Genomic DNA, 13,764 nt, shown 5'->3' on the forward strand with positions numbered 1-13,764 from the left:
AACAAAGCAACACTTTTGCATATAGCAAGCTTGTGCAAACAGTAACGTATTGATGACCAGGTAATCTGTTTTTGTGATGTTGATTGAGAGATAAATATTGGCCAGAATACTGGAGCAACCTCCGCTCGTCTTCATTTATAGTACCGTGGGATCTTTTACATTCATGGTTACACTGAGTAGGTTGGGCAGAAGCTTGTGTAGAGCATGAACAGTGGCAGAACCAAATAGCCTTTTGAGTTGTGAATTTTGTGACTGAAGATGAATCTTGAGTACTCTAGTTATTTTACAGGGTAGCATGCTTTTGATCTTACTTTGCTGCAGTGGAAATTCAGGTGCAAGGCAGCTTTTTCTAATCTTTTCTTCTTTTCATAATTACAATGTAGAGTTAATTATTGATTAAGCCACACATGAAGTATGGTAATTATAGGTTAGTCATATAAGCTATTTTGTACATTGTATGAAGAACCATGCCTACATGCCAAGATTCCTGAATTGCCCCCTTTCTCATTAATATAAATACATTGTTGAGCTCTTAGTAAATCTTCGAGCTATTTTGTTTTGAACTTGCCAACCTGAGTTGCAGTTTATTCATCTTTAACTGAAGTCTAAATCTTATTCCTATCAGATATGGTGCATAATGAAAAGTTACCAGTAGATTTGGCATTTCTAAATACTAATTTTGTCTCTTTTCTCTTGCATCTGCCACCCCTTCATTTCCATCCACTCCAGTTATCTTCATCGCAGTGTTGTGCCCTATGAGGTGTCCATGTTAACTCGGGTTCTCTCTCTCCTTCCCGCTCCAAGAATTGATCACTTGATCATTGCACGTATTGATGCTGTCTTGCCCCAGTGTAATTTAAGTGACTTGAATGCATTGGCCATTGCCATCACCAAGTGGGTACGAATGGGTTCCTCATACCAATCTGGCACAGCAGCAGTGCATATGAAGCTGCTACAACGGCTAAATGATTGTGGTTTAGAGAGGCTGCAGAAGGCAGACCGTATGGACCTGCTACTGGAAGAGCTAAAATACATCTCTGGAGAATGGTTTGAAGAAGTACTTGCTGAAGAAACTATGGCAACATTTAAACGACTGATGGATCAGATGACTGGGTCCAATGTCCCAGACTTTGCGTTGTTTTTAACCAAAGCAAATTGCCTGCATACTGGTCTGCTGGACCAAATAGCATCTGTCACACTTGAAAACATCAACAAGGTATGCAAAACATAGTCCCTTATTTAGGAAAAAAGCTTTATTTTTCCTTTCTTTTAACCACCTTTACTTAAACCGGTAAACTATAATGCTATCCAAAGGTGAAACTTTCAAGTTTGTAGGGGCTTTAAACGGGCTGTGATGAATCAGCTACTCGTTACACAACCTGCCTGATTTTATTTTTCTTTTCCTTGTTTTAAATTGAAAGGAATTATTATTAAGGTGTATTAATGGGTGGTCAGTTTTCGGCTTCTGGTGAAGTTTAAAGTGCTACTAAAACTGTTCTCTAACACTGCTATAACTTCTCCATCCTCAAAATTTTATACACAGTGTCTTTATTTGCTGATTCTGACTCAACTGTAACCAAGTTTCAGTATGACTGTTCCACAATTTTCTATTTGAATCAGTAATCTTAATTCCCAATTTTGTTTCACATACTGTATGCATTAATGATCACTTTTCCCTTTTGCTTTACAGGCCCATATTTTTTGTTGTTTGTACAACGTATTTTGTTTATACTTTTAACCTTTTATTATTTCCTATCTAAGTACATGTGATCCACTGCTCTGCCAATTCTATTCTCTTTTCCCATTCTTCTTGCCATATTCATTTAAATTTACACCTTCGGACTCCAAACATGCACACTAACACACACCTAATTACATTTTCTGGTCCCTGTTTTGTTGTGCTGTAAACTAACTTGTCAGTGCAGCTCACTTCTGCTCTGGAGCTGACTCTAATGCCTTAGAAGTCTGTTTTTCCATCCTCCAGCCATATACTTGCTTCCCTAATCTGGCTGTTATTGTACTGGCTAATGTGTAGTACTGGTAGTACTGCTGCTAGCCTCATGAACCTATTTCTTTTTCAACTGATGGAAGTTTTTTTGCTTTTTGACCTGCAACCCATTTTTCCCTATGTGTGTTCCAATGTGAACTGTGGTTCCCACTAGATCTCCTACAAGAACTCCTGCATGTGCTTTGTTATGGCTCTAACCCTGATCTTACGATACAAAGGCTGTTTGATATTCGAGCTTGTGATTACAAAAGTGACCATTTATTCTTCTGCATGTCAATTTTTTCACTATCACTGATTCTGCATCCCATTTTTGATCATTTTACTCTACCCCTGAAACCATTATTTCCATTGTACCATGACCTTCTCCTGAATTTACTGTCTTTGTATCACTTGTAACACTTGTGCACGACTTCCTCCTACTTTTCCAATCTTGATTGTTTTCTGCTATAAATCCTTATCAGCCTGTGAGGTGGCCATCTCTTGGAATATGTGTTTCACAAACCTTATATGGATAACCAAGTGCTCCCTGCTATTCCTTGAGCCATCTAACTTTTGAATTTGATTCAGGATAGCCGGTAACATGTTTTGCAAGGGTGTTCGTCCGAGATGCTCAAATCATCCAGAAACACTCACGTCCAGCCAGGTTCACAAATTACAGCTGTTCTTCCACTGTAGCTTTTTAAAATTTTAATGTTACACAAAATATTAAAAAATTCTGTACACATGTACAGGCGGCACAATGGTTAGCACTGTGCCTCACAAGCGCCAGGGATCCGGGTTCGATTCCCGACTTCGGTCATTGTCTGTGTGTTCTCCCTGTGTTTGCGTGGATTTCCTCCAGGTGCTCTGGCTTCCTCCCATCGTCCAAAGATGTGCGAGTTTGGTGGATTGGCCATGCAAAAGGGACCCTAGTGTCAGGGGGACCAGCTAGGGTAAATACATGGGTTTATGGGGATAGGGCCTGGGTGGGATTGTGGTTGGTGCAGATAGGCCGAATGGCCTCCTTTTACACTGTAGGATTCTATTCTATATTTTCAGTGAGTTGCTATGATCTGGAATCCACTGCTTGAAAGCATGATGGAGGAAGGTTCAGCAACTTGCAAAACAAAATTGGATATAGACTTGGAAATATTTGCACAGATCTAAAGCACGATGGGCCAAATATTGTCCTGTGCTGTATGAATACATGGAACATGTAGACAAACAGTACGGTTCACACAATGAAGACCATATACGCCAGTTGCTATACTACACATAGTGCTAATTATGTAAATAAAGCCAGTCCTCGCCCTGTAGCTTCACACCAAATGACTTTTCAGTGCTGAAACTTGAATTAGGACAGCTTTGCCAGAAATAAATATTTTTATTTTGGTGGGTGTATGAAGAAACAATCCAATAGGTTTGTTGAGGTATTGTTGGAGGGGGGAAGAAATTGGTCACACATTTACTTTCATCTTCTGTAAATTATACAAATAAATAATTGAGTGCTGGGATGAACTGTCAACATTTACCTGCTCTCAACTGTCAGAAGAGGGAGGTTAAATGTTTTTCACACTGCAAGATTGTTAGAATAAGAAATGCTTGTCTACAAGCAGCCATTGAGGAAGAGTCTATATAACATTTAAGATAATGGGATAACTCTTTGAAAAGCAAGGCTATAAAACAATATGAAGAATAGGCATTGAGGTGGAGCTAGAATAAATTTAACAAATCAGGTCTGAGGATGATGGGCCAAAATAGCCTATTATTATGCTGTAGTTCCTCAGTATTCCTGAATTTGTACTAATTCTACACCAGTCATTTGAATACTTCTGTGCTTGATCAATAGTTTCTAAGTTTATATATGAAGAATAGCCACAGGAGATGACATGTAATTTGGAACCACTTTTCAAGAAATGTCAAAATCAGGAGTGGAGAATGGATAAAAATTACTACAAAAACTTGATTTTGATTTCATCTTTTTTTGTCGGCGATTTCTTGCACAATGGAATGCAAGTTTGTATTGAGTTATTTAAAAAGGAATTGGATTTTTTTTAAATATGAGGAAAGGAGGAGGGAAATGGGAAGACAAGGTAATAGTAGTTGTGGATAATCTGACCTTGTTGAACTGTTGTAGATTTACAGAACAGTATGTGGCTAAAATCTTTTTGATAAGAACGATATGGTGACTTTTGTTTTAATAATCTAGATCCATTATTCAGCCATATATGCTGCTCTGCTTCCATTCACTATCTTGAATTATGATCCTCCACAAGCTGAAGAGTTTTTTGAATCTTGTGTACAGCGTATCAGGCCTTATTTGAGTGAGTATTGTAAGGCACATCATGGGAATTTAATGTCCACAGACACTAAAGTCAATGAGTTGCTTAACTTCATGTATACAAACAGTGAATTATTCTTGATACATAAATGATTTGAATGCATGACATCACCTATACTAAACATGTAAAACTGAATGCCACAGTAGTGATTGTTGTAGTATTGGATTTTTAAATTACAGTATTTGGTTGAAAGTCAAATGTCTTTCTTGTGCGAGTTCCTTTCTTTGTCTATTATTTTAAACAGCACTTGGGGAATTGGAAGAGTTGTGGTGGCTTGAGCATTCTGCCATAGTGCAAATTGGTAGCAAAGTTATGAGTGCCTAGACCAATTTCTGACAACTATTAGCTTAACCCATTCAGCTGTCTACTGCATTTGATGGTAGATCTAACTTTGCATTGGATTGGGAATGCTGGAATAAAGATTTATGAGGACAATGAATCTGTAAACCAAGATCAATTTTGGAATTGTTGTCCTTTTTCAAACATTAAGACCAATGAATTATTAATTTTTGTATTAGATCTACTTGTTAATGTGAGAGTATAAGCTGTCTAATAATTTTGTATTATCAATTAAAATTTCCCAATTTACATAATGTTTCTAGCTATCTGTTCTAAGATAATTGTCATAATGAACTATATTTTTGTGTACAGCTTGATGCTAATGATTACAGTAGGGATCAAGATTGGATCTCACTTTCCTGAGTTTTTACTTAATTACACACTTAATGTGTGGCACAATAATGCCTGTCACATCAAGGGTGAAGCATTTTATAGAATTATTCTTGGATAGTATATGTCTAAGTAGTATTGGTAGAAACTTGAAAACATCTACCCTATGCCCGAAAAGATGAGAGAAGCTGAGATGAAATTGGATTTTTGATGACCTTTAAACAAAAAGGTGCATTTTCAATTCTATCGCTACGATACTACAATGAGTACACTTCAGAAGTACTTCATTGGCTCTGAAGCACTTTAGGATGCTCCAAACTCCATGAAAGGAGCAACATCTTTCCTTTTTCTAAATAGATATGACTTTTCAAAAAAGAAATTAAAAGTGGGGGTGCTTCCAAGTTCTTTTGAAGGGAAACAATGTTAATATTTACAATAAAAATTATACCATTTGAACTAGATCCATGACAAACAACAAATTATTTTTGAAGGTTACATAGCTATCCCTAATTTACCCCTTCTCACCTTAATGACTTTGAAATGTACTGCCAAAGATGTTTGTTGAGTAATGAAGGATATTTTCCTGCAATTAATTGGGATATGTTAATATTTTTCCCATAAATTTTCAAATTCAAATCCGTTTTTATCCTACAACTACATAAATCCGTTTTTATCCTACAACTACATAATGCATAAGTGTTTTTTTATTGCTCTTACCAATAATGTTCAAGATTTAGAACATTAGTCTTGTTAAAACAATGTTAATGACAGGAATACAAAATAATTTATCTATAATATATTTTTGGAAGTTTAACATATTTCATATATTTATTATACTAATTTAGTTTGTTCAGTGATATAGTGGATTTCTTTTTGCCTACATTATGACAGTAATTACACTTTAAGTACTTAATTAGATGTAAAGTGCTTTGGGATACCCAAAGATCTTGAAAAATGCTACATGTCTTTTTTTCCTTTACATAGAGTTATGTGACCCTCATCTTCTGGTGCTATTTGGTTACTCACTAGCTCTTGCAGGCTACTTTCCTGAAGATATAATAAAGACTATTTTTAGTGTGGATTTTCTAGTGAAGCTGGACTCGCAACTGGATAGTAAGTTCCACTTGTCATTTAAGTATTGGTACATATAGATTTTAAAGGTACCTGTATTCGTCTATCCTTGATTTGGGTGTGCAATTTTCACAACGCGCACCCCCTCCCTGCCCCACCCCACCCATGGAGCAAAGCAGATTTTTTGATTAGTTTTTTTTTTCCAGGTGAGATTTAAAGCATTAATTACAATTTTGGATGTCACACCAGAGCTTTTTGGCACATATATGGTGGGACAGGCCTGAGGCTGGATCTGTTATAATTGGGTGGGGGTGAATTTTTAATATCTCAAATTTATTAAATATTTTAAGAAACAAAAGAAATGACCCGTGGGCATAAATTATCACTACATAATGCATCATTGACTTATAAGAAATCAAAATTAATTCCTAATGTTGGAATGAAACCTGCCATCTTTAATCGGGCTAGCCTAAATGTGACAAATCCCACACCAACATAAGTTGACTCTTGACTACTTTCTGAACTGGTCAAGCAAACCAATAAGTTGTATCCAAAAGATTACCAGTACCTTTTTAGGGCAGCAATGGATGGGCAATTAATTCCTGGAAGACCTACATAAGGAAAGAAATGTCAGTCATAACCTGAAATGCTATTGTTACCTTATTTTATCCAGCAGTCAAAATCTCCTTCTCATTTTTTTTGAGCCAATTGGATTGCTCATTTTCTAAGCATCCTGCACTGGGGTACGATTAGTTTTGGGACTCTTAAATGTGTTTCATCTGCTGCAGTTTGCTGCATTATAATTTTCAGGCTAATGTCTGAAAGGTGACTTCAGATTCATGTAGCCCATGATGTTCAACCAGACCAACTGGCTAAGCCAGTTAACAACAGTGAAGGTTTTTTTTAATACTATTTGGTTAATCTTCATTGTGTAGTACAACATTTTGCCTTGATGCTCCTGGGTAATGGACAAAAAAATCGCACATCTGATTGTTATCTGTTAATTGCATGTGGCCATTGTGTGAGGATCATATCAGACTCGACCGTCGTCAAATAGCTTGTCATTCCCAGTGAAGACTGTTCCTTAAGAAAATTGGTGGAAAAAGAAAATGCTGTAATCTATTATTATAACATGGTTTCTAATACTAGCACTGCCCGATGCTCTGAACATGCGGATTCGGTTACGTTTAATGGAGCTGAACAGAGCTGTCTGTTTGGAGTGTCCGGAATTCCAGATCCCATGGTTTCATGACCGTTATTGTCAGCAGTTGCTAAATAAAGGTTGGTGATTGCTACAGTAAATAGAACTATATTTTTGAACCTTTTTGCTCAACTTTTTCCCTCTTCCTTTAATGCTTGTCCACCTGGGTCTATGCTAATAATTGCAGCTTTTGGTTAGATTGTGTCTGGCTGCATGAGCCAAATATCCAGTATGTGCCTCTCCTCTTCATTCCTTGAAGGATGTAAGGCTGTCAAATATCCAGTAGTTGATCCAAAATAAGAAACTTTGCCTCTTGGGAATATCCATAATCACACTTGCACTGCAAAGCAAGACAAATTCAAAACACTGGTTGCCAGATTTTCTACATCTGTTTAATCAACACAACTATTGGGCTGCAAGTTTGCAGTTATGAGTCCTTTTTAATGTACTCTTACGATTCATCCTGTAAACAGACTGAAAATTTGCTGCATGGCATCATTAGTGACACATGCCATAAATTTAATTGTTGTGCTTTCTGATCTTCCAGTGGCAAACTGCTGGGAAAATAATTAAAATATGTCCAGGTTTGCTTTATTGCTTTAATACCATTGAGTTTGTACAATGTTCTGGTTTAAGAAGGGATCCCATATGGATAGAATTGTCTTGTAAACCACACGTGATGTGATCCCATGCCATATTTCATTACAGATTGCAATCCATATTCAGCATACAAGTTCAATAAATGGAATATTAAAATATCAGAACATAATTAAGGTTTAAAATTCCAGTGAAGTTCTGTCAACATGTCAGTAAAAATGCTGTCCTAGAGTGAAAATTGAATTGAATATTTTGCTGATTATTAAGCCACCAGCAACACTATTTTTTAATAGTCATAAGTGGTTGTAGCAATCACATTTGAGTTGATTCAGCAAACTTGATGTCTCCATTGATTTTAATCAGAGGTGGAACAATGATTTCTTTTGTGAGGGAAAAGATTACTGTTCACACCTCCGTATGGACAGTCACCTGTCGTAACGATGGGTGCTGTAAGTGGTGGTGACTGTGCCGTCGTTTTATTTTTTGATCTTGTATTTTCAATAAGTGTGTTGAAACCTCATCTGGTACATTGAATTTATATATTTTGTATACTATGTATTCAAATATGCCAATTTATAAGTACAGCACATTGTTATTATGTAATGTAAGTTATTTATTTTAAAGGCAATATTTCTGTCAGTCCGCTCCAGCAGCAAATCCAAGAAATATTGGGACAGTTACTGGGAGGAAGTATCTATGCCAAAGCCTCTGTATACACCCCATATTATTATTTCATAGGTATGTTATTTAATCTTTCGCAGCCTCCTTTAGTTATAATCATTGTATTTTGTCTTTTGGAGGAAAGGTAATATAAATTTCTTGTTGGATTAATTTCTGGATTCTGTGTGTTCTTGGATTTTGATGTAACAGTTCATTATTTTTGAGTACATTTTGTTATTAATAAGACCGCTAAGTCTGCAATTGGTCTTTCATTTCAAAATCTAAGCAGAGATTTCCTTTTGAGTTCAACATTAAGCTCTGATTCAGCAATACTTAATGACAGCTAAACTGACAAGTATTTTCATATTACAATTCTCCAAGTTGATGGTGATTTTTTTGGATTGAATTTGCTAAATTATTTCTTGCAGACTTTGAATGTGTCCTTGACAAACACCAAAAACCTCTTCCTTTTGTGGATCAGAGTACTATGCTACTTTCTAAAAAAGAAAAAATGCCGTGGGAACCAGACAACAAATTTATTGAAGAGAAACAATTACCACCAGGAGCACAAAGGTTTGTGCACAGCCAGTTTGTGTGTTTTCATCAATATATTCCTGAAATATCCCTGAGTTCTCAAACCGTACTTCTCAAAATATTTGCGACAAAGGTCATCCTTTCAAGATATAAAGCAGAAGTTTCCTGTCCCGCCCGCCATGGGAATCGTAGTGGGTGGGGGCTGACCATGCAGAGGTCCCTTGACCTCAGGCCAAAATTTCAGGCATGGGGTGAGCACGGCCAGAAAATCCCGCCCATAATCTGCACTTTTTTAATGAGCTTGTAATTGCTTAATATTTAAAACTTTTGAATGTAATTCACTTTCCACGTGCTCCTTTCTAAACTAACCAAACTAGTACAATAGCCAGAATTGTGTAACCTTATGTATGATCTCTATGGCCTCTTTCAGTATTACTCTCCAATCTATTTTATATAATAAATTTAGTTTGCCAAAGAATGGTAGTGCTGGATTTTTTCTCTTTACTATAAAATAGAGTTCTTTGTCACAAAGATTTTATCAAATGGCTGCGTCTGCTTCTAATTCACATGTTTGTAAGACACTCCTTTAAAACCTACCACGCTGACTAAGCTTTTGGACAGCTATCCCAATGTTGCCCTTTTTAGCTGGATGTAAATTATTTTGTCTAATTATGTTCCTGTGGATTGCCTTGGGATATTTTACTATGGTACTGATGCTGTATAAATGCAGGTTGGTGTACATGGTACACTGCTTCCGCGCACTTTAACTTTCCTTCCTTTATCTCATATAAAACTTGCACCTCTTTTGCATAAAACCAGAATGTCAATTTGCCGCAATGTCTTCCCTTAAATTAAGATTGTCTCTATAAGTATTTTATTATAGATTTGTTGGAGCTTTAGTTGGTTTTGAAATTATGCTCAATTCCAGAAAGTGTCCTATGTTAACATACGTATGTTTTAAACTTTATTTTATATTTTAAACAGAACAGTAAATGGCCTATTTTATGTGTTTGGTGTGAACATTTGTATCACTTGTTACAATCCAAGCTGATACTACTGGATTGTCAGGACCAGGCTCAGTACATCGTAACTTTTATTTCATTGTTTAGAGACGTGGAGGAACAGAGTAGCAGGAATCTGATTAACTTTTTAAAAAAGAATAAAACCTTTATTAAACAAGAAAAGATTAATTATAATACCCTACTCATCACCCCACCTATATTTTTACAGATGTACACAGATTAGTAAGGATAACACAAGTTAAAAAATAGATCTTATGCCCTAATGTTCTCAGTAAGCACACAGTCCATGTAATCCAACAGGCGAGCTGTGGTCAGATACAACACACTCTGAAACTAAGTGGCAGATGCCACCTATTACAAGTTCTGGGTATTTCTCATCTACTCTCCCCAGATGCTTGTCACACTGTGAGGCAACTGGTCTCACTGGAACTCTGACTTCCACATGAGTGTTTCCCAATTCCACTCTTGAAAAAAACATGCCTTTGAATCTTCTGCCAAATAATGTATTTTTTCGATGCCTTCACCAAGAATTCACTTCTAGAATTTCAATCTCTTTTCAATATTCCTCTGCCTTGGATTGCCATGTGCATTCTAGCTTCCACAGAATCTCTCGGGTCCATGCCAACAGAGCACCACTGCTTCAAGAGGTGTCACCAAACTTTTAAATTGCCTCGGATATCTGCTGATTCACCTAACTAACTGACTTTAACTCTGGTTCTTGCAGCTGTCTCTTTAACTCAGAGTACTTTCTCTACTTTTTACTTGTATTTTCCTGAACAGGACCTTGTTCTAATTCTTGTTCTTTGTCCTTTTAATTTAACTGTCTTCCTGAGTCATTGGTTTTGACCCCAATCCCTGTTTTTTTTTTGGACTTTGTTCTTTTAGGAAGACTGCTTTCTGCAGCTCCTTTGTCCTGGAGCTTCTCCTGGGCCTAGCTTATAATTAATTCAAAAGTTCTTTCTGTCCTAGGATGACACCTTGTTTTCCTTTAAACCTGAGGGGGGATTCTCCGGTCACAGTGGCAGTGCACCCCCCTCTCGTGTTTTTCGCGGTGGCTGGGACCAGAGAATCCTGCTGCCAGTGAACAACGCACCACCGAGAAGCACGCGGCTGGGAGGCTGGAAACGCCCCAGTTTGCTTTTACATCATAAACCCTCATTATCATACAACCAGATATTATGGAACACCAATCCATGCACACCACATGTAATAGGGACAGCATGCTCCTTTCTCTGAAAGGCATGGTTTATAATCTCTCACTTTTCCCCCTGCCTCCTGATTAATTTCTATTTGATTCATACTTGTGAACTATGACTCCATTGGTTGTACACTTTGCCTGAGTCTCAAGGTTTCAAGTTCCACTCCAGGACTTGAGCATAAAATTCAAGAATAGCCAGTGCAATATGAGAAGCGCTACCCTGTAGGAAGTGTCTTTTTTGGATGAGACACCGGTCTGCTCTTTCAGATGAACATAAGAAACCATTGCACTATTTTGCAGAAAAGCAGGGGAATTATTCCTGGCATCTTGCCCAATATTTATCCCTCAATCACCATCACAAAAGATTACAAGGTCATTATAACGTTCCTGATTGTGGGCGTTTACTATGCGCAAATTAGTTGCCACGCTTCCTACATTACAACTTTAATAGCATTTCCTCCAGCTTAAACCTGATTGGTTAAGGCGTTGCCTTGAGGAATGAGTCAATGAGCATGTCAATGGTAGGAGGCACAATCTGTGTAAACTTCCCTTCTGTCTGAAAAGAACAAGGGTCCCATGTATATAGCTTCCAGAACATGCAGATGTGCTACACTGCAAGCCCAACTGACGATCTTAAATTGGTTGTCAGTGTATTAGCATTCTGAGGATTATTTAGCGGAATCACATTTAAAATTGGGCACAGGTTTGGGCTTTGCAAGCATGGGTTGGTTGGCTATGGTTTGTACCTTGTCTGTTGCAAACAGTGGCTGGGATGTGCTGTTTGATATGATACACCAGTCTTTGGGATGTATGGATTGCATATCTAGCATCACACTGGCACTGAAATTCACATGCCGCATTATTCAATTTTGGGATGGCTTAAAGTCTTTTTGGTTTGACAGCAGCATCCTGTCAATGATGAATACCACTCATGTTGCTGCTGTGTAGTGGCAGTGTAAAACAACTAGTTTTACCTGTTTGCTCAAAGTTAATTTAGTAAGCTTCAGTATATGAATTTCAGTAAAACATAATGATGGATCAATTAACCACCTTATATAATTCTTCTCGTCAGTTCACTGCAGAACGTCTATCCAGGGCAAATGTATCTTTTATTAACTGAGCCATGGAATCCCAGAAAAACTATAAGTGTCTTGCACCTGACCACCTGTCTGAAAGGGAATTATCGTGGTTAGCAGTTGTGTAAATTGGGGTGTTTAGTTCAGGATTAGTTTGGACAAAGCTAACCGTACATACACATTTTGCCTTTTTTAAACCAGAGTACAGAGGGCTCATGCTCAAATGACAGAGTAATTTATGGCATTACATTATGACTTAAAAATAAACCATGGTGTTGTCATTCCTACAGGGTTGTAATAGAATTTCTTGACTCTAAAGCTTTCTGCAAGAACTCTCATCACATTAAGGGAGAAACTGTTATGAAAAAGCGACACTTGGAGATTTTGGGGTACCATGCAGTACAGGTACATTGCAATTTCTGTGAGACAATGTCTTATTCTGCGTGCTATCAAAATATGCCAAATATATATATTTTTTAAAAAGCATGTAATATTATGATTGGCCTAGATTTGCCACCATTTTGCAGCAGTTTCTAAATGAAAATGAGCATGAAATGCTGAAGAAAGTCGGTCCACTGCCTCCCTGGCTTCATCCATCTTCTTCAGAATTTTCCATTGGAAATGACTAGATTCAAAATGTGCTTTTTATATTTTTGGTGAGCTTAATAAAATGAAATAAGAATATATTATCCAGTGAATCTTCTATCCGTAATGCTTGAGAAGTTGTCAACAATGTGATGCATGCCATTGTTAAGTTAAATAAGTGGACCTCAAAATTTAAAAGACCACATTGCATGGTACACGATTTAGTGACTGCACCAGGCAAAGTGATATATAAAAGGAGAACTTCGGCTGATAATTGCTGGTATTGGTGAGCTGGCAAGACCAAAATCTACCAGGAACAATTTAAATCGAAATGCATCAGGTTAGAATACTGAGACACAGCTCTAATCTGCAGGATTCCTGTTGGATTGGGAAAGATCCAGACCACTATATGCATCAACCATTTTATTTACCACAAGTTTTCTTTTCGTGGATCGGCAAAATGAGGTGCTGAATTATGGCTTGTTACATTCTGTGAACTTTGAAACTTTCTTTTACTGTGATGGATTTATCACAATTCTCATCAAGAGCTTTAACTTAATTTCCATTTTACTAAATTGCTAAATTAATGAAATGCTTCTGATAGAGGATTCGGGTAATTTTATTGTTTCACCAGTTATCACTATAATGCCTTGTCCATACATTCTTCATTTTATTTTTATTTGAAGCATAGCTTAGCTCATAAGTAAGTGATTTAAAAAAAAAATTGACCTCAGTACTTTGCAATGTAAAAGCTTTCTTTCATCCCATTTTTATTTAGATTATTCCAGTTTTGTAGCATTATTTCTTGCAATGCAATTTGGC

The 13,764-nt window shown here is 37.0% G+C and overlaps 1 protein-coding gene across 5 annotated transcripts in view; it reads left to right on the top strand.

Annotated features, from left to right (window-relative positions):
• The window catches only part of fastkd1 (FAST kinase domains 1), a 42,476-nt gene that overhangs the window by 28,251 nt on the left and 461 nt on the right, over nucleotides 1–13,764 (top strand). For 2 of the 5 annotated variants that reach the window (XM_078228385.1, XM_078228387.1), the window contains exons 8-14: nucleotides 730–1,216; nucleotides 4,197–4,311; nucleotides 5,983–6,111; nucleotides 7,219–7,350; nucleotides 8,492–8,605; nucleotides 8,956–9,100; nucleotides 12,648–12,762. In XM_078228385.1, coding sequence (XP_078084511.1) covers nucleotides 730–1,216; nucleotides 4,197–4,311; nucleotides 5,983–6,111; nucleotides 7,219–7,350; nucleotides 8,492–8,605; nucleotides 8,956–9,100; nucleotides 12,648–12,762 — 1,237 coding nt within the window. The remainder of the gene's footprint in view (nucleotides 1–729; nucleotides 1,217–4,196; nucleotides 4,312–5,982; nucleotides 6,112–7,218; nucleotides 7,351–8,491; nucleotides 8,606–8,955; nucleotides 9,101–12,647; nucleotides 12,763–13,764) is intronic. The other 3 variants (XM_078228386.1, XM_078228388.1, XR_013499539.1) reach the window with 2 other exon arrangements.

The sequence above is a fragment of the Mustelus asterias genome, chromosome 14 (genome assembly GCF_964213995.1).
Source record: "Mustelus asterias chromosome 14, sMusAst1.hap1.1, whole genome shotgun sequence".
Lineage (NCBI taxonomy): Eukaryota > Metazoa > Chordata > Chondrichthyes > Carcharhiniformes > Triakidae > Mustelus > Mustelus asterias.